Here is a 23,388-nt window from a genome sequence, read left to right on the forward strand (position 1 = left end):
GGTGATTTGTGTGATTTACTTCGTACGTATGTAGATACGGTGACTTTACGACAGATTCAATGCCGACTAGATTTCATTGGGTGGAGGTCGCACTTACAACGGAAGTACCCTGTAATTGTATCGCTGGTATGTAAATAAGTGTTTCCACGGTGATAAGGTCTCGAACACTACCAGTTAATAGTTTACGAGTTATTTATGGTTAAAGTTTCGGCACAGCGATAATAGTCTCTAATTGTTCCCGAGTCGATAGGATGTTTACGATTGTATAGAAAATTCGCAGAATCAACCCCCCCGAATGAATCACCGGAAAACCCGTGAATTTTGTCACGATAGGCCTTCGGAGATTAGAACGGTCGTCTGATGTTGCATATTATTTTTTAGGTTATCCTGGTACCAAGAGACAGAGGGATTACGGAGTTGGATAATTTTCGTGGATGAAACCCCCCTTATGCGCAGCGTCGTCACGTGGACGTAATAGAAACCGATCGTGACGCTCCGTGGGCTGTGCAACGTTACGCGTGACTGAATGTATCGGGTCGTAAATGTTGTCTAACTATATCTCATTGAAGCATCGCCAACTCGTGTCTTCTTTCTTTCTTTGACTTTGACATGCTCGCGAGGAAGGAGCCGAGGCACTGCTCAGCCTCGCGCTTATCGAAGAAACGGTGTTATCGGCGGTGGTTGCACTATATAAATCGGTACGACGATCGAAGCGTGAGGACATCGCCTGTATAGTTGTGACCGAGGGAATTCCGTTCTTCGATAACTATCGAACGTGGTCGGACTCTTTGCATAACACAACCTCAGTTCGACGTTGGGCCCGACACGATCGCGGATTAAATCGATTTGCGTTCCACGATGTTCGCCACCTTGATACTGTTATGCGTGATCGTGATATTGCTACTGACGTCCGTGCTAATCGGACCTAAAACGGGAAAGCATCCGCCAGGTAACGCCAGTTATTTCGTGTGTGGGATACCTTGCGTCACAATGCTTGATCGGTACAGTGGGTCAGTGCCTTTTCGTTTTGATTCTAATATCAGGGGCGGATTCAGTAAACTCGCTAGGAGAATGCACAATTTCACAATTCGAAAATAGTTCATATCAAAGATTTTAATAACTCTTGGGGTTGGCGATCACCCATCCAGATCCGCCCTTGAATATTGAATATTAAGCAACATTAACGCAAACGTAAACATCATTTTTTTACGTTCCTCTCGACGAATGACAGAACACGAGAATTAAATATTCCACTGGGTCAAAGAATTGATTAATGGTGGGTTAAGATCTATGGGTCGGTACAATTGGTTCGATTATGTCAGTGTTTCTCAAACTGTGATCGCGCGAATCGAAAAAAGACACAGAATTAATTATGAAGATCGAAAAAGAAATGGAAAACTTACGAATGCATGTTCTCGCGTGTTGTTTACATTCAATCCGAACGAAGCGCTCAGTTTAGCTAGTAATTGAATCTGGTCCGGCGAAAGGTATCAGATTACTATCGAATACCATCTGTCATTCGCGGTTTCTGACCACGGTTTCTTTTTACTTTTCCATTTAACAAACCTTAATATCAAGCGATTTGATTTTAATCTTCCATCGATTTCAAGGGAATAATATTTCATTTTATGACCGATAACGTTACATTATCCGAATTTTTAAGACACGTGCTTAACACTAGATTGCCCAAGGAAGTCATTTTGACTGCTTTTTAATTTCAATTAGAAAAACAATTATGTATATAATGACACAATTTCTTAGAATTTTGTGACTTTTTGCACAACATATAAATGCGTTTATTAATAATTGTAGTTACCTCCCCCCTACTTCATTTCCGGTATATATATATATGTGTTATACCTATATCGCCCAAAAGCAGTCATTTTGAATCTGGAAATTTTAAATAATCAAATCTTATTATTGAATTGAGTACATTTCTTATATGACCAGTTCGACTTTGTATTGAAATAACAGTTTTCATTTTTTTTCGATTACCAACACATGATAACATACAAGTACATGATAAATTGTCGATTTGGGTGTACCTAACCCAGACCTAACCCAGACCTAACCCAGACATAACCCAGACCTAACCCAGACCTAACCCAGACATAACCCAGACCTAACCCAGACCTAACCCAGACATAAACCAGACCTAACCCAGACCTAACCCAGACATAACCCAGACCTAACCCAGACCTAACCCAGATCTAATCCAGACCTAAGCCAGACCTAACCAAGACCCTAGATCTGGGTTAGGTCTGGATTAGATCCGAGTTAGATCTGAGTTAGGTCTGGGTTAGGTCTGGATTAGATCCGAGTTAGATCTGGGTTAGGTCTGGTTTAGATTTGAGTTAGGTCTGGATTAGATCTGAGTTAGGTCTGGGTTAGGTCTGGATTAGATCTGAGTTAGATCTGGGTTAGGTCTGGTTTAGATTTGAGTTAGGTCTGGGTTAGGTCTGGATTAGATCTGAGTTAGATCTGAGTTAGGTCTGGGTTAGGTCTGGATTAGATCCGAGTTAGATCTGGGTTAGGTCTGGTTTAGATTTGAGTTAGATCTGGGTTAGGTCTGGATTAGTTAATAATCCAAATTATCTTAAGTTTTATCCTTCATTTATTCGTACATAAACTGAACATTACAGAAATTTATATATTAATGAGCTAGTAATATTCCCATTGCATTTCGACAAGTTTTATCCTTAATTTATTTATACACAAGCTCTTGAATAATTCGATACACGTAAAGCTGAACATTACACAAACAAGTTTCCCTTTTAATAGGCTGGTAATAGTAATAGAAATATAATATAAAACAGTACACAAATTTTCGACAAATTTTATCCTTAATTTATTTATACACAAGCTCTTAAATAATTCGATAACCCAGACCTAACCCAGACCTAACCCAGACCTATTGATAAATTGCAGTTTCTCAATAAGCTAAAGTAGTACTTGTTATTCGAATCTTTATACAGTGATACTTGTTCTAACAAGTTGTTTATTTTATTTCTGCGCCCTAAATTCATAATATTATAACATAATTATAACATTAATTTTAAACAAATTTCTTTACACATTAGTTAGTCTTTCACAATGCAGTAATTTTGACTGCTTTTGGGCAATATAGGTATATACTAAGTTTCAGTCTTTCTAACGTTAAGATTGTGGTATCTTTTAGGGCCATTCTCGTGGCCGTTTATCGGCAACCAGAGTCTATTGAAGCGTATGTCTGACAAACTTGGGGCGCAGCATTTGGCGCTGAATGAACTCTCCAGACGATACGGCAGTAACTTGATAACCTTACATCTCGGTATCAACAAGGTGGTGGTCGTTTCCGGAAACAAGCCCGTGATGACGGTCCTGATGAGCGAGGAATATGACGGACGGCCTTGGAACGAGTTCATCAAAATGAGGAATCTGGGACAAAAGAACGGTAGCATCCCTCTACGGCGAATCTTGCATGGGACAGGTTTAATAATTTTTGTCCTCGTGGTTAGGTATCACGATGAACGAGGGATCCGAGTGGAAGGAAGTGAGGAACTGGACCATGCAGGCGCTGAAGTCGTTCGGTTTCGGGAAAGTCGGGATGCTGGACATGATCAAGGACGAGTTGAACAAGGTGTTGGACACCTTGAAGGACGGGGGCGTGAAGATGTTGAAACCGATAATCACGCCAGCCGTGATAAACGTGCTGTGGACGATAGCAGCGGGGAAACGATTCGACGAGACCGCCAAGTATTACACATACACACTACCGTCCATAAGTCATCGACTAGGTTAGGTTAAGAGTCGCATATTTATTTTGACTATAGCGAATGGTGGAGGAATGTAACAAATATATTTGGCATCTTCCAAGACGGGCAAAATGTCCGGTGACTTACGGACGGCGATGTAGATAGTTACATATACGTCTTCCATCGATTTCTCTCCGCCAGGACTACCATTCTCGCGTATTTGGCGCTGGATGCGTGTAAACGACTGTGCAAACTAGGAATCGTTCGCGGTGGCTGCCATGTTGCTTTTCCTCGATTACTTCCATAAGGAAACTGTATTTTTTTCCACGATTAAAAACCGATTAAATATAAAAATACATTGAAAAGCAAAATGGCGGATCTCACAGTAGCCAAGAGTTTTTTTAAATATTATTTTTGAACCTCGTGCGTTACTCGAGTCTAAATACTGTTTGTTTTAATGTTTGCACCGTTGACAAAAAGAAAGCACCCGATGGGATGTAAAAGAAAAGCGCGTCGAATCTGAAATGGAAGGTAACGATCCATGGCGAGAGTTTAGAATCGAGTGGCAAGTGGGTCACGCATTTGAGGCGCATTGGGTCGTGATCGTTTATTGTCTTTCCAACGTCTGACCGCAGGTTGGAGTATTTCGTCGACTTGTTGGATCGTCGTGCGCGCGTGTTCGACATGTTCGGCGGGATTCTCTCCACTTTCCCTTGGATTCGTTACATTGCACCCGAGGCCTCGGGTTACAACCTTCTTCAGACGCTCAACGTCGAGCTCAGGGACTTCTTAATGGTAAACCCCATTGTTTAAATCAATTACGATCGTTCGTTACACGCTTACCATTGAAACGACCAAATGCAACTGCTAGACTGCGGTTCTTTATGCGTTAAAAAATTGCAGAATCCTCTACGAAGCTCACCATTTCATTCTATGAATTTGTTTAAAGGTCCACAGTCTAGTGATTGCATCTTACAATTGATAATTACTACCCTTATTAAACAATCGACCTTAACGGTTTCTCACACAGAAAACCATCGACGAACACAAACGGAAGTACGTCGTAGGGAGCGAGGCGGACTTAATAGACATGTTCATCACCGAGATGAACAAAGACAAACACAGCACTATTTACAATGGTACAGTTTCTCACAAATGATCTAATATTCATTCACAAACATATACCAAATAGCTTCCTTTATTATATTAAATACGGGCCCAAACGTCCCTCTAACTAGTCATTTAATTTTGATTTTCAGACGACCAATTGGTGATGATACTGATCGATCTCTTCATCGCCGGTGTTACCACCACAGCGACGACTTTGGACTTCCTTTTCATGAACATGGTGGTGCACCAGGACGTGCAACAGAAGCTTCAGAAAGAGATCGACTCCGTGGTCCCGTCCAGCAGGCTTCCCGACTTGGGCGACAAAATGAAGTAACAAATTTTCTTTATTTATTTATGTGACACTGTAACGAGGGATGGAAAATGTAAATAATACAAATTCAAGCAGAGGAGAAGGTAGGTATAATAAATATTTAATGTGGCGCTCCGTTGCTTCCCGTACTTGCCACCAGAGGGACCGTTTCTCTCGCAAGCGCTCGATGAACCTTCCATTTGTATATAACTCAATTTCCTGGCGTGTAAAGTGGAGGCTAAGTTAGGTGCTTCCCCCGTTTTGATCTATCTCTCTTCCACAGGACCCCAAAAATATGTTTCCTCGGCCCTTTTCGATCAAGAGCTACGTGTTGGAATCCCCCGGGTGGTCAAGTAATGCTTCTGTTGTATTATAAGAGTTTATTTATTTACGTTGAACTCACACCGGAACTCTCAACTATGAAGAATAGTAACGGGAGTTTTTGCAATGGAAGTTGGCTCTTGGACAAGGCGTTATAACACCCGGAAGAGACTTCTTGTGCAACTCTGAGGCCCCTGGGCCCCTGGGCCCCTGTGTCTTAGCAATAGTAGAGGGGAGCAGGACCCTTAGACTTAGACCTAGTGACTTTAACGGAGCCTTGTGACTAACAGATGATGACAACACTATGTTTGACATGGTTTGAAGAACCCTGTGGGTCTAGAACTAATTTCTAGAGTTAAAAATGTATCATTGTCCTCTTTGATACTATGTTTGACACGGTTTGACGTGGTTTGACGATGTGTCTTAGCAATAGTAGTGGAGGAGGACCCTTAGACTTAAACCTAGTGACTTTAACGGAGCCTTGTGACTAACAGACGATGACAACACTATGTTTGACATGGTTTGAAGAACCCTGTGGGTCTAGAACTAATCTCTAGAGTTAAGAATATATCATTGTCCACTTTGATACTATGTTTGACACGGTTTGACGTGGTTTGACGATGCAATAGTAAGTCTTAGCAATAGTAAGAGAGGAGGACCCTTAGACCTAGTGACTAACGAGCCCAACGAGCTTTCTAACTAACAGACGATGACGTTATCCGATATTTGGCCTATTAGTCATCCAACACACTGCATCAGAGAGACTTGACGTACTATTAAGTCCTAAAATTTGTTATTGTTGCAGACTCCCCTACGCAGAGGCTGTGATTACCGAGTCCCAACGTCTCTGGCCAGTGCTTCCAGTGATTGGACCGCGTCGAGTCCTTCGCGACACGTACCTCGATGATTACTCGCTACCAAAGGACTCCACCATTCTGTTGAATTTGTATTCCATCCACACGGACCCGGACATCTTCCCCGATCCGCTGAAATTTCAGCCTGAGAGGTTCATAAACAACGGGGTGTTCTTCGGCCACAACGCCGAGGTTCTGACTTTTGGAAAAGGTGAACGGTCTTTCGAAACCTGAATCACGTTTACAGAACAATCCTGAACAGAATTTCCCAATGTGCCGCCAAAAACGGCGAAAACTATGGCGTTCTGGTATATCCAGATATATCCATATCCAGATACGCGAAAGGTTGAAACGCCATAACCCATAACGCCGTAAACAAGGTAGCAGATTTTCTCTGTTCGTTTCCGAGTGTCTCTAGGAAAGTCGGGAATGCCATTGACGCGAAAAACGAGCGTAAACTGGTCTCCGTAATCATTATCCCGCGGACAGGATTTACAGCGCGTAGCGATTTTAGAAACTGGGACGAACCCATTTCAAAATTGAAGAAAAAGTTGTATCCTCCGACGAGGATTGCCTTTTAACGACAGAATTTTTGCCTCTCAGGCCATAATTTTCCATTGTTCCTCGAATAACTTTACTATCTTCAAATACATTTTTTACCAATTATAAGAAACTTGATACGTGTTAGGCAAACGTTTTATATTAAAATCAATCGCCAGCTTTTTTCCTGCTGAAATTTCCAAATATAACGGATAATGTAAATCGGCGGGTAAGAAGTATATTTAAACTGTAATTTCCAACCGTTTGCATATCGTTCATGCATTTGCATATCTAGATTCAGGTAAGCTTCAGACATAAAGCATTAAGTATCTCTTAATACATAACACGACGAACGCACGTGCTTATTTCTTTTACGGCGATAACAAGTTGTTTCATAATAATGATGAACGTTTCGAATTTCTTATTATTCTAACGTTTTTCTATTTTTCATTTTAGGGAGAAGACGATGTCCTGGCAACATACTGGCAAAGTCCGCGTTGTTTCTTTTGTTCGTGGGCGTGATGAAAAAGTATTCCCTACTTCCGGTCCCGAGCAAGGGACCCTGGACCGTGGAGACTATTCCTGGCTTGATAATGTCGCCGAAGCCTTACGACGTGTTAATCGTGCCGCGATAATATTATCTTATTCCGTCGGGAATCCCTAAACAAACGTAGAAAACTATCTACGATCGAGGTAAATTGTAAGTTCAAATCGAGACAAGAAAACCGTACTGGATCAACGCAATTAATAGAAACGTTTAAATTATCCACGTATTTATATATTTGAGACTTTCTTTCTGCGTCCCCTGTAAAACACGAAACAACTATTCTACTCCTATAAATTCTCTTTTATTTTTAATACAGTTTGTAGTTTCCTTTCTCCCAATTAGTTGTAACTCATGTGTGTGCGTTTGGTAATAGAATAAGAATGACTACGTATGAGTTTAATTCAATTTTTCTTTTTCTAAACTCGAGAGAAACGTTCGAAGTGATTTTTCAAAATGTCGTCGATCTTCTCTAATTTTATTTTTAAAACTGTGTAACAGAGAAAAATGTGTTTAGATCGTATCGAGGTTTGGGTTTGTCCCCAGCGTCTCGTTATTTATACAGTCGTTTTTATCGCCCAAACGACGGGGCATGATTAACGACGCGTAGATTCACTGCGTTTTAACTTAATCAATGCCGGCGTGTTTTTAACAACACACGATGTTTCCAAGCCCGTAGACTGGGCGTTCCCGAAGTAGCTCGACCCGTAGATAGACCGTTTGTTTAACTTCAACAAATTTTTCTCTCAAAAATATTGTTTATTGTTCCTGCGCGAAAGTCGCTTTACCCGTCGTTTTACGTGTTCGTCGGAATCGTCTCGTTTCGCGGAAGTCCAAATGCGCCCTCGACCACGTGGCGATCCAGTACTTTCATACAGGGTGTCTCGACCTTTTAACGGCCACGATTTTTCACTACGTTCCGTTGGGCGAAAGAAAAAGTCGTAAGACGAGGCAAACGTAACGCAAGTTCGAGATTTTTAGATAAAAGATATTTGATGTGTGTCTAGTTTAATTAATTCATAGTTATCTTTTTTCAACATCTACCGATTGGATCTTCCAGTTAACGTGTAAAAGAAATTATTTGAAGGAAACCCCTGGCGCTAATAAATAATTGATATTTATTATAATGTAAATAAAGCTGTGCAACAGGCGTGTCTATTCAATAGGATTTCGATTAGAGATTGCATGTTTGTTAACTTTTACTAATATTGGTAATTCAAGAACGAACGACAGTCGATTTTAATGGCAAAAATTTTATTTAGAGTCGATCGAATAATATAAAAATAAAGAAAAAAATGGAAATAAATAGATGCTTATTTTACACATAAATTCAATATAAAAATATTGTACAATTCGATCGACGATAATTTTAATCGATGCCCAAATCACAATGGCGTCCGTTGTTCTTCTCAAATAATTGTCGATTTTAATGGCAAAAATTTTATTTAGATTCGATCGAACAGTACAAAAAAAAAATGCAAATAAATAGATGGTTATTTTACACATAAATTCAATATAAAAATGTGGTACAATTCGATCGACGATAATTTTAATTGATGTCCAAATCATAATGGCGTCGGTCGTTCTTCTCAAATAATTGTCGATTTTAATGGCAAAAATTTTATTTACATCCGAACGAACAGTACAAAAAAAAGAAAAATGCAAATAAATAGATGCTTATTTTACATATTTTAATATAAAAATATTGTACAATTCGATCGACGATAATTTTAATCGATGCCCAAATCACAATGGCGTCCGTTGTTCTTCTCAAATAATTGTCGATTTTAATGGCAAAAATTTTATTTACATTCGATCAAACAGTACAAAAAAAAAATGCAAATAAATAGATGGTTATTTTACACATAAATTCAATATAAAAATGTGGTACAATTCGATCGACGATAATTTTAATTGATGTCCAAATCATAATGGCGTCGGTCGTTCTTCTCAAATAATTGTCGATTTTAATGGCAAAAATTTTATTTAGATTCGATCGAACGGTACAAAAAGAAAAAAATAATTCAAATAAATAGCTGCTTATTTTATACATAAATACGATATAAAAATATGGTACAATGTTTTTATTTTAAACACGTTAACAATTATTGAAAAATTGAATCGACGATAATTTTAATTGATGTTTCAATTGCAATGGCGTCTGTCGTTCTTCTCATATAATTGTCGATTTTAATGGCAAAAAAAATGCAAATAAATAGACGATTATTTTACACATAAATTAAATATAAAAATATGGTACAATATTTTTATTTTAAACACGTTAACAATTATCAAAAAATTGAATCGACGATAATTTTAATCAATATTCAAATCGCAATGGCGTCCGTCGTTCTTCTCAAATAAATAAAAATAACAAAAATGTCAATAATAATGGCAAAAAAAAACAAAAATGCAAATAAATAGATGCTTATTTTACACATAAATATAAAAATATGGTACAATGTTTTTATTTCAAACACGTTAACAATTATCGAAAAATTGAATCGACGATAATTTTAATTAATATTCAAATCGCAATGGCGTCCATCATTCTTCTCAAATAATTGTCGATTTTAATGGCAAAAAAAAATGCCATTAAATAGATGGTTATTTTACACATAAATACAATATAAAAATATGGTACAATGTTCAACAATTATCGAAAAATTCGATCGACGATAATTTTAATTAATATTGAAATCGCAATGGCGTCCATCATTCTTCTCAAATAATTGTCGATTTTAATGGCAAAAAAAAATGCCATTAAATAGATGGTTATTTTACACATAAATACAATATAAAAATATGGTACAATGTTCAACAATTATCGAAAAATTCGATCGACGATAATTTTAATTAATATTGAAATCGCAATGGCGTCCATCATTCTTCTCAAATAATTGTCGATTTTAATGGCAAAAAAAAAATGCCATTAAATAGATGGTTATTTTACACATAAATACAATATAAAAATATGGTGCAATGTTTAACAATTATCGAAAAATTCGATCGACGATAATTTTAATCAATATTCAAATCGCAATGGCGTTTATCGTTCTTCTCAAATAATTGTCGATTTTAATGGCAAAAATTTTATTTACATCCGATCTAATAATACAAAAAAAACAAAAATGCAAATAAATAGATGCTTATTTTACACATAAATATAAAAATATGGTACAATGTTTTTATTCCAAACACGTTAACAATTATCGACGATAATTTTAATCGATGTTCAAATTGTAATGGCGTACGTGGTTCTTCGAAAATAATTCTCACGTTGCAAAGTAGTCCCTGATGTCGGATCTCGTCGTGAGCTTCAGGTAATACGGTTTCGGAGATATAGTGAAACCGTCGTACCCGTTCGGGTCTGGCTTGCCGTGGTCCGGTGAAATTTCGATGTCGAAGTAATGTATAACGTAGGCGAAGAATAAAAATAAGGAACTGCGGGCCAGCATTTCTCCCGGGCAGCGTCTTTTGCCTGAAACGGTGGAAGCGGATCGTCACGGTTTACGCATTTTTTTACGTTAAGCATCGGCGTGCGTGAAAGTAGCAGAATTATTATTCGAATAATAGACGGCGGATAGAAACTGCGCCAAATAATTTATTCGCCGCGTTTATTCGATCCGACAGTCAATAATTCTCATCGAACAAACTACGAATCGAAAATTTATTTACAATATCTATCGATACTCGAGAATTTTGTCTCTAAAATAAATTTTCAAAATGTTACTTTCGATTTGTTAATATTATTTTTCAACGAATTGAAAAGTTATTTACAATGTTTATCTGTCGGTTCGATATTCGAGAATTTTGTCTCTAAAATGAATTTTCAAAATGTTACTTTCGATTTGTTAATATTATTTTTCAACGAATTAAAAAGTTATTTACAATGTCTATCGATACTCGAGAATTTTGCATGTCTCTAAAATAAATTTTCAAAATGTTACTTTCGATTTGTTAATATTATTTTTCAACGAATTAAAAAGTTATTTACAATATCCATCTGTCGGTTCGAAATTCAAAAATTTTGCCTTTCTAAAATAAATTTTCAAAACATTACTTTGACTTTGCTAATATTATTTAACGAATCCATTAATTGTTTAAATTTTCTTATTTTTAAGGAATTAAACATCTATAGTGAACGTTACCTAAACCAAAAGGCATGTTTGCGTTCTTCTGACAGAATCGGCCATTTTCGTCCAGAAATCGTTGCGGCCGGAACTCCTCCGGACGGTCCCAATAAGCTCTGTCGTTGTGCACACTATGAAAATCCAGAAGAACAATGGTATCCTAAAAGAAGGTAACATACAACAGTCTTATTGCATGAAATCTAGCAGATAATTACTATATTTTACCATGTTTGTTATAGAGCTACCTTGGGTATGAGATACTCGTTGAAAGTTATGTCTTTCATGGTCTTGTGGGGAACACCAAGTGGCGCCAGAATCAAGAATCTCTGCACCTGTGATTAATAATACAGTTTCAACACTGACCAATGGTCAACTGTACGTCTTCAACACCCTGTACAATTTAAAAAGAATTTACGATAAGAAAGGATCAATTTAACATTACTTCAGCGAGAAACGATTCCATCATAGGCAAGGAGGAGTAATCTTCCAAAACAGGGGACCGTGATCTTCCCACGACGCTGTCCAACTCCTTTCGTAGCTTCTCTATCCACTCCGAGTGGAGAGACAGAAACAACAGAGTGGTCGCCAAGGTGTCTGTGGTGGTCTTCGAGCCGGCTAAAAAGAGGTCCAAGCAGAGAACCAGTAAATTTTCTCCTGAAAAGAAAAAACAGACTTCCACGTTGTCCTAATCTATCCCCTTCTTGTTTCAGTTTGGACAGAAGCTTTGGAAAACTCACGATCGAAAATGGTGTCGTTCCTCTTGCTGTCGTTGGTCGATATTTCCAGGAGGAAGGCCTCGATCAGGTCCTGGGGCTCGTTCGACGACAAACGTCTCTCGTGCACGGTTATCTCCTCGTCCAGGAAGGCCCAGAGCTTCCTCAGTATTCTCATCAAGTCGTTGTAACCGGACAACTCGGGTATCACGAAGCGTAGAAATGGCATTTGGGATACAATACCACCCATAGTGTCCATCAATCTGATAAAAAAATATACAGGCTGTTTAACATCTATATTAACACTTTACCGACCGGTAGCGGTTGATTAATCGGCTATCGGTCGGTAAGCGTTGGTCGGTAAAAAAGTTTATTAATACGCTATCGGTCGGTAAGTGCTGGCCGGTAAAAAAGTCGATTAATAGGCTGTCGGTCGGTAATGTGTTAATATTTATTGTAATTTAAAAATAGTAAAAATAGAGTTTCTTGATTATCGAGTACCTAAAAGCATCGTGGACGATCTCCAGCATCTCTGTCAGCTTCTCGTTGTCGTAATCGAACCTGTGCCCGGCGAACATGGACCACAGAGAGTTGAGGACCGCGATATCAAAAGCTGTGTGCATGGGAATCGGGCCCCTCGCGCTGGCACGACGTAGATAAGCGACCAGATTCTCAGCCTCCATGGTCAGTTGCTTCTCCATGGTCGCCTGGCCCAAACCGAACGTTCGAAGATGCCTCATGGTGAAACGACGACACTGGGACCACGTGGGACCCTCCGTGAACAGAACGCCTATCAAAGATTCCAATACAAAGCAGCCAGGTCAGGTACCTTCTATCCAACGTTTATCAACGTGATCCTAATACCTTTTCTTTTCCCAAAGGCACGAACCCTGAAGAAGAACCCGTCTGGTCTGCCGTTGAACTCGTCTCGAAGAAGAACCTCCTTCACCAGGTCGTACGACGAGATCACAACGACCTTCTGGGTGCCCAGCTTCAGGCCCAAAATTGGCCCGTACGTCTCCGTTAGTTCCTGGAACGCCAAATAAGCGTATCCGTGTTTGCTCCTCAGCTTCCGGAACGCTAGGAAGCAGCCCACTAGCGGCAGCCATTTTGGTCCTACGCGTCATCGAACAGACTATTTTTAATCGAATCATTGTTTACAATTGTCAGTATTAGACATAATAGTTAGGGTAATCTAGGGTCACAACTATCAAAAATTTTATTTGAAAATCTTCTCTCATGAGACTCGACCTTGGTCCACCATTTTCCCTATCATTCGTTAAATAATATTGCCTATTGTATAACTATTTCGTAATAATCCCCGGTTGAAAGATTGTTTTTTTTTGAGTTATTTAATGATATACGGCTTGAAAATGATTGATGATCGTAGTTTTAAATTTCTAATCGCAGATTCACCGATCCAGGGAACGCACCAGGCGGGAAATCGCGGGGCTTGAGGCAATCGTAGACACAGTAGACGCAAAAAAGTACGGATAGCAGAGTGATTGCCGCGCACAGCATCTTCGGATGCACTGATAGCTCGCTTCGTGACTCGTGGCGCGGTTACTATACCCACGCATATATACGTATGGTGACAAAAACGATTCCGTTGGCACCCCGGTGATATTATCGCCGTGACACCCGTGGCCTCTGACGAAAATATCTTTTTGTCCGGAGACATCCTTTTCATGCACGCTATGCACCGGTTATAGAATCGCCATTCGTCTTTTCTAAAACTGTGATACAACGGTGGAATAGAGATGAATCATCACGGATCGTTGTGCAACAACGTGCAAACGAAATCTTTTCGAAAAGCATTCGAAAATAATAAATCGTTGGTTTTGATTATTATTTAATCGGAACTCGATCCGACCAGGACAAAGATTTTTTTAGTTTGTGGAATTTTTGTACGTTCATCCACATGTAAACGATTCGTTGATAGCAGTATAATTTCCGGGCCAGAATACGGAATACTCGGGGGGGATCAATGACCCCGCGATACGGAAGACATTTTAGTAGAAATTTGATTTCACCGAAACCGGGGATTCCGGTCGGAGGAGGAATAATCATGGACACGATTAAAGCGGTCAGAAAAAACAGGCTGCTCTTGTTAATTCTCATTAGAAATTTAGAATCAGGCTTCCAAATCATTTAGAGACTGCTCTTTTTATTTTAGAGAGAATTAAAATAATTTTTTTATTTGTAAACTCTTAGTCCCTATTATCGTCCATATTTGCATGTTCATTTATGATGATCGGTGATTCTTATTTACTATTCTGAAATGAACAGCTTGCACCAGTCAAACGGGGATTCAGAGTCCTCTATGCAGGGGTTAGAAAGTAGCACACGACCCAAACAAGGCTGAATTTTATTCTTAAAGTCAGGGAACATAAGTTGGAAAGTAAAAGTAAATTAGTATAAACGTGACATTCTGTCTTTCTTAAAAATTCTGTAATCGTGAAAATCAATTTAAATTGCCTCGCGAGGCTTTCAAAATTTTTATTAAAAAATTTCGCGCGAAGGAATGCATTTCTTAAATTTGAAGTTATTTCGTCCGGCCATCTTATAAATATTTATTCCCCCCCATCGAAAGTCATCCACGACTGGTTTTTACACGAATACGTGTATAATAAATAATGTTTTCTAAAATTCTCAGAGACGGCGGGAATTTCGAGACATTTGAAAATCGTTTTCACGCGATAACGGAAACGGAAATGGAAGTGTCCCGGTCAAGAAGTCTCGCGAATTCTCTCGAGCGCGGACACGCGTCTGGTCGGATCGCTTTTCTTATCACGCGGATCGCTGTTTGTTTCTCGTAGGTGCTCGGTTTATTTTCATCGCGCGTCGCGGTAAAAACCAGGGCGACGAGAATCCGCGATAAGAGCGAAACTTTCGAACCCCGTTATTAGATTGTTTCCTGGTCGGACAGGCTGATCGGCGTCGAACCGACCAGACTGGTTCCGCTTTTCAGCGAACCAGAGGGGAAATCCGATCTCTCGGGTTCACCGGGCTCGTTAACCTCGTCAGCCCGCTCAACGTACGTATTTTTTAAACCACAGTTCGATCCAAACGTCCAATAAATATTTCGTCATACAATTAACGCTTTGACGGTGGCTGTCACGTATACGTGACTATGGATCTAGCAGACTTTGGTCACTGTCACGTGTACGTGATCTATCAGCCACCATTTAGGCATCATACATTCGATTTATTACGTTTGTTGAGGTTACATTTATAATTCCATGTAACAATTACAGTGTATGATTAGCGTAGTAGCGGAAGTTAGTGTAGATTCGGTAGATCGGGGTGAGGGCGCTGCGAGCAGACGCCAGGAACCCGCAGTTCGGTCGTCTCCCGTGTCGTAGGCCGTAATAAAGCAGTTTTTAAGGTTATCTCCTTCCTCCCTGGCCGCCTACTACATAATATTCCTAGCATCTTCGTGTATCTCACCTTGGTCTGCAATATCAGTGGTTACGAACAACGATTTTCGCGTGATACGTGCAGCCATTAAAGTGTTAACGTACACGGATCAATTTCTATTTGAATTACATCAACAGTCAACGTTTCGAACCGTGTCTGATAATTGTATTAAGCAACGAAAGGGTCGATCGAGCGCACGGTGTGCGATAATCGCGATTGTTTACGTTTGTTCCATGTCATTCATCTTCGCGACCCCCTACGTATTAATATTCATGCGAGCAGGTGTAAAACAAACACGCGTGATGTCACACGCTCGAACGCGCCCGTTTTACGAGCAATGTTTACGGACAGAAGCTCCGCCAAGTGGGGAACAGACACCGGTGACCTAATCTTACCGATGCAATTTATTTTCTTTACCCCGCGAATCGAGTTCACGATCGATCGTATCGGGGACACGACGAATTCGCGAGACGCTTTCTAACGCTGCAAAACGTCTCGTTGTTATATCACTGGAGGTCGTTTGCCAGCAATTTCGGTCGAGACATCGAATTCGCGCGAAATTGCGCTCGAATCGCAGAAACAACTTGAAAGCGACGTTGCTCGAGCATTGTTCCCTAGGCACGCTAGATGGCGTAAAATTGAGCATTCCTTGAATACGTTTCGCTCATCAAGATAAATAAAAGTTATTTATTAACTTTTAACTCTTCGAATTACGTTAACACTTTCACTTTGTTGTAAATGTTCAGTTTCAAGGTATACCGTCCAAAAATATGGAAACATACTTTTTCAATGAGAAAGTAAGTCTTCCATTTTTATTATCCATAACCTAAAAGCATTGTAACCTTTTTTTACCGACTTTTTCTTTCCGTTTAGGAGGCTAGACCAACTCCCTTGAATTGTCTAGGAAAATAATAACACAATTTGTTATACAGAACTTTATTTTCAACGTTTGATCTCAAGATTTTGCTTTGTTTTTAGGATACTCGAACCGGCGGAAATCTGGAAAATGGCGCTGACGCAAAGTGTGACGAAACGAACGGTAGAATGAAAAGACCGAGATCGTGGAAAGTGAAAACCGTGCGCTGTCTGGAATCGACTAGAAAATGCGTACACGACATTTCTCCGGTTTTTTTTTCCTCTCTTCCCCCCCCCGCCGGCGACACGATGAAAAGTCCTGACCCCCGATGACTGGATCGGGCAAAAGTTTCTCTCGTCGCGCTTTGACGGCGGTGCACACGACTCGCGAGGGGGGCCAGGTAAAACGCGGAATGTACGGTGGCACGGATTAATTTATGCCCGGGCTCGTGAGTGTGTGTGTGGGTGCAAAGACACTTTCTCCACGGTCGAGGTCTGCCCCCGTCGAACGCGACTTCCTTCCATAACAGATCCGACTTTCTCCCGTTTCGCGGGACGTCGACGGTCGCCCCCTCTGGCCGCCATTGTTGCGTAATGTCGAGCGTGGGCACGATGACGAGGCGAAATAATAATACGGAGGTGTTAACGAATTATTAACAGCCGCTTGTTCGCGGTATAATGGCATTAGCCGGGGCGACGACGCTAATAAAACACGCGTACGGGCGAATCGACGCTGGGAAATCAAGATGGCCGACGTAGAAAAGAAAGCGTTCGAAAAGTATTACGGGCAGAGGCTTCGATTATCGCTGCTAATGGGGAGTAAACCTGCCACGGGCACAGAAAGGTTAAAGACGTATAAATATTATTTATTTTATCGGCGGGGAAAGTGGACTCGAACGGAATATTTTTTAAAATCTGTACTTCGTGCAAAGACACGAATCGTTTGAATAGTTCCGTATAATAGTACTTTTATCATCTTTCTGTGACTGGACGTTGGTCCACAAACCTCTGTCGGTTTAGAAAGCTACCTTTAAACGTTAAGAATAGTTACTATTTCATCGCAATAGTTAACTCTCTCCGATAGTCGAGTACTTGCGAGAGAGTCAAGAGCGTAGCCCGCTGGTAGCGAGCAGGGGAAGTAACACCACAAGCATACTCAGAGTTAATATTCCAATATTTTATGAAATGTTTACTTCAAAAATTTCTAGGAGGTATAATAACAGGAAGATAATTTAACAAAATATTAATCAACTTTATTTAACAACAACATTGTATAAAAAAAGAAATATACATGAAGGATGGAACACGTTAGTGTCGTACGAGGGGCACCTCGATGAAGAAAATAGAAAAAAGATAAAGGGCCGATACGTCAGTCGATTAATCCATGGAAAGCTTAACTCTCTACCACTTAACGTACACCTAATGTAATATATACAGCGGCTTATGTTACAATACTCTACGCGGACAGATTTTTGTACAACCATGTTACCGTACGGCGGTTCACTGAACGGGGAACGCGAAGTTCGCGGCGCTCTGGTTCTGCGACGCTGGCGGCGGCACCAGATCCTGGTTGATCGTTTGAGCTTCCGTCTTGGACGATCTGTCCCACCTGATCTTGTTCTCATCCACCTGTTGTTGCAGACCCTGTGGCTTCAGCTTCGATACCGCTTCCGTACCTTTGGCCTGGCTATCCTTGCGATCCTCCCATCCGTGATGAGGATGATGATGGTCCTCCGAGGGGAACCATTCCGATATCCACACCGGCTTCCAGATCTTCTTCCAGGCTGGCACCCAGATCTCCTTCCAAGCTGGCACCCAAATCTGCTTCCACGCCTCTTTCCAGGCTAGCTTCTTATCAGGTATCCACTCCAACTTCTTGTCCGGTTTCCAGATCTGCTTCCAGGCCTCCTTCCACTCCAGCTTCTTGTCGGGCACCCAGATCTGCTTCTTCGCCGGTTTCCAAATCTGCTTCCACTCCTCCTTCCAGATCAGCTTCTTGTCGTCCACCCAGATCTGCTTCTTGGCCGGCTTCCAGATCTGCTTCCACGCCGGCACCCATTCCAACTTCTTGTCAGGTACCCAGATCTGCTTCTTCGCCGGTTTCCAATACTTCTTCCAAAGCGGTTTCCATATCAGTTTCTTCTTCCACAGGTCGTGGCTGGTGTACTGCCAACCGTGGTGATCGGTGCCGTGATAATGCTCGCCGGGGATCCCGACCTTCACCCACTCCGGTATCCAGAGCTTCTTCCAGGCTGGCACCTGGATCTCCTTCCAAGCCGGCACCTGGATCTCCTTCCAGACGGGTTTCCAGATCTTCTTCCAAGCTGGCACCTGTATCTCCTTCCACGCCGGGACCTTGATCGGCTTCCATACGGGTTTCCAGATCTTCTTCCACGCCGGTACCTGGATCTCCTTCCACACAGGTACCTGTATCTCCTTCCACACCGGTTTCCAGATCTTCTTCCACGCCGGCACCTGGATCTCCTTCCACACGGCCTTCTGCGTCGGCACCCACACCGGCTTCCAGATCTTCTTCCACGCGGGCTTCCAGATCTGCTTCTTCGCCGGCTTCCAGATCTTCTTCCAGCCCGGTTTCCAAATCAGCTTCTTCTTCCAGTAGCCGTGGTCGTGGTGATGGTCGTCGTGATGCTCATCCGCGCCTCCGGAATGACCAAATCCGCCGATGTCTCCTCCGCCGCCAGAGTGGCCCAAACCGCCGCCAATGTCACCACCTCCGGAGTGGCCCAAACCGCCGCCTATGTCGCCACCTCCGTAGTGTCCCAAACCTCCGCCGATGTCGCCACCTCCGGAGTGTCCCAAACCTCCGCCAATGTCGCCGCCTCCGGAGTGACCCACGCCCCCGCCAATGTCACCTCCTCCGGAATGGCCGTAACCTCCGCCAATGTCACCGCCATGGCCACCGATGTCGCCACCGTAGCCACCTAAACCGCCACCGATGTCGCCACCGTAGCCACTCGCGTCACCGCCGTGGCCTCCACCCAAATCGCCACCCCATCTCTTCTGTGCTTCCGTTCCATACCTGTGCATAGAAATTTAGTACACAAAATGTTTAGTTTAGAATTTTACCAGAAAATGTACTTTGTTGGGTAAAGATATAGGGTTCAGTTTAACACTAGAACTATCGAACTGGTCCAAATACACTTCTTCGAGTATCTATCATTTGGTCGATAGTTCTAGTGTTGAACAAAAGAACAAAATTAGCTTTTTAAGAGGGATTAGACGTACGGAATTTGCTGTTGAGACTGTGGCTGAGACTGTTGCTGCAACGGACTCTGATCCAACGCTTTGCTCGCCACAAGAGCGGCATGCAGTAGCACTGCTAGCGCAGCCTGCGAACAATGCAATCGCACAATGATAACGGAGCTCGAAATATCTGTTTCCAACGTCAAAGAAAGCTCGACGGTACCGCGTGGACCGACACTCTACTTCACGGAGGCGCAAAAGCGACTTTTAACGGTTGCTCTTTTATGGAACGTCGCTTTCGAAACTCGCCGTCGATCGTTAATTGAGTAACACGTTCGTCGACAAATAGCCACCGACGGCGAACGTTTCGCAGTTCCGGTTTCGACGCTGCGTTACGAGTTTTTAGCTTCGATACTTAACGATCCTGAAGAGTGCAAGTACTTCGAGTAATTATAGGATTTTATCGCTTAATAGCAACAAAGATTATATCGGGATAATTAACACCGATATTTGCAAGAAATCTACACTGTTTTATTATTGTTGATACGTATAGAGATTAAACAAGTAAAATGTAAATATTGAATAGTGTATCTGGAGCATCGCTGGTCCAAATTGACAAATGGCAATTTATATACAAAAAGGACTGAGATAGGCACATTTTGAATCGCCATTTGTCAATCGTGACACTCGCTGACAGAGCTGGGTGAATTTTATTCGCGAATAACGAGTAACAATTTTAGATTCGTTCGTAATTTTCACAAAATAGTCCAAATGTGTATAATGAATTTTTTTAATAATGTCTCGACCCTGGAGTACCTTTTCGAAACATGATGGATTAAATTAAATCTAACAAACTTATTAAATTTAATTTTAAACTTTCACATATACATATACATCTATATAAACTTAAATTGGGAATTAAAATTCTTATAATAAATTTTTTAATTCCACAAATAATACCAATAAATTGAGTAAATTTATATATATATACACAGTGAAATTTTTGTTAATATACATTACGTTAATGTGTAAAAAATTGGGTACTCCAAACAATAACTTCTACGTTAATTAAATACCCATATTGGGATCTAACCATTAAAAATATTTTATAAAAGCATTCGAACGAATCAGGAAATTTTTTTATTCGTAATTCGTGTGTAAATTTCGCCCACAGCTCTGTTCGCTACTTACTCCAGATACGGTGTCTCGAGGATCTATGGATCATCGTGGAGCGCGGTCTTCCGGTCGGTAGCGTCGAGTTATCGTTCGAGAACAACCACCCTCGCGAACTACAGACAACGAATAGCACCTCTTAACGCACAGTGGCGACTCCGAAAAGTTAAAAAAAAAAATTAGTAAAATTGATTTTCGTTGGACGAACGCGTTCTTCCGGTCGGTAGCGTCGAGTATCGTTCGAGAACAACCACCCTCGCGAACTACAGACAACGAATAGCACCTCTTAACGCACAGTTGTGACTCGAAAAGTTAAAAAAAAAAATTAGTAAAATTGATTTTCGTTGGACGAACGCGTTCTTCCGGTCGGTAGCGTCGAGTATCGTTCGAGAACAACCACCCTCGCGAACTACAGACAACGAATAGCACCTCTTAACGCACAGTTGTGACTCGAAAAGTTAAAAAAAAATTTTTTTTAAAGAAAAATTGATTTTCGTTGGACGAGCGCGGGAAAATGAATTTTAAAGTGTGAACTGACCGCGCATCCCGGGCGAATCCTCATATTTCTCGCAATGCCGCCCGTCGGGCTCGGGCCGCGTACTCTTTGTCCCCTAAGTGCAGGAAAACGTAACTTACTTCGCCCAATCAGCGGAACGCCGTAGTTATATAGGCGCGTATTCTCCCCCATGCGGGAGAACCTGGCCTCGTGGTGTGTCCGAGCCAGCTGGCCGAAGGTGGTGGTAGAACCGTACCGGTGGAGGAGGCATCGCGACGGTCGGTGGGCCCGGAGACGCCGAGCGTTACGGAAAGCCCCGTACCGTGGCGAAATTTCTATAAGACCGCCGTCGTTTGCCGCCAAAATTCTCCAAACGCGCATCTATACCATAAACGTACTCTAACAACGCGCGAAAACCATACAAACCACGTGTCTAGCTTAGCTCTTATCATAAAAACACTCCTAAACGTATCACATTTCCACATTTGCATCTTGCTTCAAAGTTGCTCGCTAATCTTTCGAACTTGGCACCTATATTTTACTCAAACCACTGTGTTGGAGCATTTAAATCAATTACGTCAAATTTAGAGTCATAAAAAATGTCTACTTTCGAGAAATTGAATTAAAATCGTCGAACCGTGTTGTTTTCTTCTAAAAAGTTCGTGTGTGATCTTCCAAAATGCGTGAAAATGCGTGAGATCTCGAAAAAGTTTCAAAAACCACTGTAGATTTCCAAAGGTAAAGAAATTTTATTATATTGACCTTAGTTTATAATTCATTATTGTCGTTTGTTTCATAAACGTTCGTGGAACTGTATCTGTTTATTGAATCTCTTCTGTTGCAGGCCAAAATGGTGGGAAGCTACCCTCCCGGAGTCTGCTGGGCACTTCCGGCTAGATGGCGCCACGCGAAACGAAATAATCGTGAGACTATAGGTTAGGTACTCGTCTGTGCTCCATATAAACTTTATCCAACCGCCTCACGACGAAGGAGAAATGCCCCTTTATGGAGCGTAATTAGCTTAATTGAATATACTTCCGGCAGGAAGTACTTACACCAACGGTGTCGTATTTTGTTTATCCGTGCACTTTCAAATTTTCATCGAAATATTCGTACGTTCATTAATGGTACACAAACGAATTTAATCGACTCGATTTCAATTCGAATTGCCTAATGTGAACACAAACAATGTAAGGATTTTAGAAAATCCAAAATTTTCCATACTTTTTTGGTACAACATTATATATCAAACAAAATATCGAGAAAACTTCCAGAATCTATTATTGATCGTAATCCATATGCATTCATAGCCACACTAATCAAAATGCTAGTTTGCAAGCTACATTTTTCCTGCATATTTTTGTTCAATCACACCGGGTATAATTTTCATTATTTCCATCTGAAAAAAATAATACACACGCATGAAATGATACTCGATACGAGTACTAAAAATCATGTAACAGAGTCTTTCGGTTTCTTCGCAAAAAATGCCCCAATAAAGGGGGGGAAGTCACATTTGTTCTGCATACCTATATTCAATCACACCGGGTATAATTTTCGTTATTTCCATCTGAAAAAAATACTATACGCGCATGAAATGTTACTCGATACGTGTACGAAAAGTCACGTAACAGAGTCTCCCGGTTCCTTGGCAAAAAATTCCCCCAAAAAAGGTTGCAAATTGACCAGTTAGACCAGAGTGCCTTAAGAAGGGACCACTATGTAGAAATCCGAAATTAAGCCTTTTTTCAAGAATTATTTAGAAGGATAAAGAATTAATAAATATTTGTAAGGTTTCGAGGACTATTTAGAATACACTTGAATTTCATTTTGCAATTTTTTTTGTTCAAATAAAATGCAAAATGGCGGATATACAGCATGATTTGCCGTGTCGGTATTTATGATCCGAATCTGCTAAGCAACGAAATATAATTAGTACATAACAATAGTAAATGGATGAATCGAAGATATTGAAAGAAAA

General features: G+C 40.9%; 3 protein-coding genes across 3 annotated transcripts; 1 reads left to right on the plus strand and 2 right to left on the minus strand.

Annotated features, from left to right (window-relative positions):
• The first annotated feature begins 703 nt into the window (after positions 1–703).
• On the plus strand, positions 704–7,634 carry LOC122395105 (probable cytochrome P450 305a1). Its single transcript, XM_043392435.1, has 8 exons — positions 704–949; positions 3,179–3,433; positions 3,498–3,735; positions 4,370–4,529; positions 4,765–4,873; positions 4,994–5,174; positions 6,281–6,540; positions 7,326–7,634. Exons 1-8 carry the CDS (start codon positions 859–861, stop codon positions 7,502–7,504), a joined length of 1,473 nt encoding a protein of 490 aa, XP_043248370.1. The 5' UTR covers positions 704–858; the 3' UTR covers positions 7,505–7,634.
• Positions 7,635–10,375: 2,741 nt separating this feature from the next.
• LOC122395104 (methyl farnesoate epoxidase-like) lies at positions 10,376–13,780 on the minus strand. The gene is made up of 8 exons (XM_043392434.1): positions 13,693–13,780; positions 13,124–13,375; positions 12,761–13,049; positions 12,284–12,522; positions 11,989–12,200; positions 11,792–11,878; positions 11,565–11,706; positions 10,376–10,894 (listed from the first exon to the last, which is right to left on the minus strand). The coding sequence occupies exons 1-8, from the start codon at positions 13,778–13,780 to the stop codon at positions 10,689–10,691; spliced, it is 1,515 nt and encodes a 504-aa protein (XP_043248369.1). The 3' UTR covers positions 10,376–10,688.
• Positions 13,781–18,034: 4,254 nt separating this feature from the next.
• Positions 18,035–21,473, minus strand: LOC122395234. The gene is made up of 3 exons (XM_043392660.1): positions 21,450–21,473; positions 19,781–19,884; positions 18,035–19,574 (listed from the first exon to the last, which is right to left on the minus strand). The coding sequence occupies exons 1-3, from the start codon at positions 21,471–21,473 to the stop codon at positions 18,035–18,037; spliced, it is 1,668 nt and encodes a 555-aa protein (XP_043248595.1).
• Positions 21,474–23,388: the final 1,915 nt, after the last annotated feature.

Source organism: Colletes gigas, unplaced genomic scaffold (assembly GCF_013123115.1).
Source record: "Colletes gigas isolate AHSC1104 unplaced genomic scaffold, ASM1312311v1 Colletes_gigas_Sc00005, whole genome shotgun sequence".
Classification (NCBI taxonomy): Eukaryota; Metazoa; Arthropoda; class Insecta; order Hymenoptera; family Colletidae; genus Colletes; species Colletes gigas.

Coding starts and splice junctions, on each gene's coding strand:
- LOC122395104 (XM_043392434.1), bottom strand. CDS start 13,780: ATGCTGTGCGCGGCAATCACTCTGCTATCCGTACTTTTTTGCGTCTAC. Junction 11,879..11,988: donor TGGAATCGTTTCTCGCTGAA/GTAATGTTAAAT, acceptor TATTAATCACAG/GTGCAGAGATTCTTGATTCT. Junction 10,895..11,564: donor AAACATGCCTTTTGGTTTAG/GTAACGTTCACT, acceptor CCACCGTTTCAG/GCAAAAGACGCTGCCCGGGA.
- LOC122395105 (XM_043392435.1), top strand. CDS start 859: ATGTTCGCCACCTTGATACTGTTATGCGTGATCGTGATATTGCTACTG. Junction 3,434..3,497: donor GAATCTGGGACAAAAGAACG/GTAGCATCCCTC, acceptor CCTCGTGGTTAG/GTATCACGATGAACGAGGGA. Junction 4,530..4,764: donor AGCTCAGGGACTTCTTAATG/GTAAACCCCATT, acceptor TTTCTCACACAG/AAAACCATCGACGAACACAA.
- LOC122395234 (XM_043392660.1), bottom strand. CDS start 21,473: ATGAGGATTCGCCCGGGATGCGCG. Junction 19,885..21,449: donor GGATTCGCCCGGGATGCGCG/GTCAGTTCACAC, acceptor CATTGTTCGCAG/GCTGCGCTAGCAGTGCTACT. Junction 19,575..19,780: donor CAGTCTCAACAGCAAATTCC/GTACGTCTAATC, acceptor TTCTATGCACAG/GTATGGAACGGAAGCACAGA.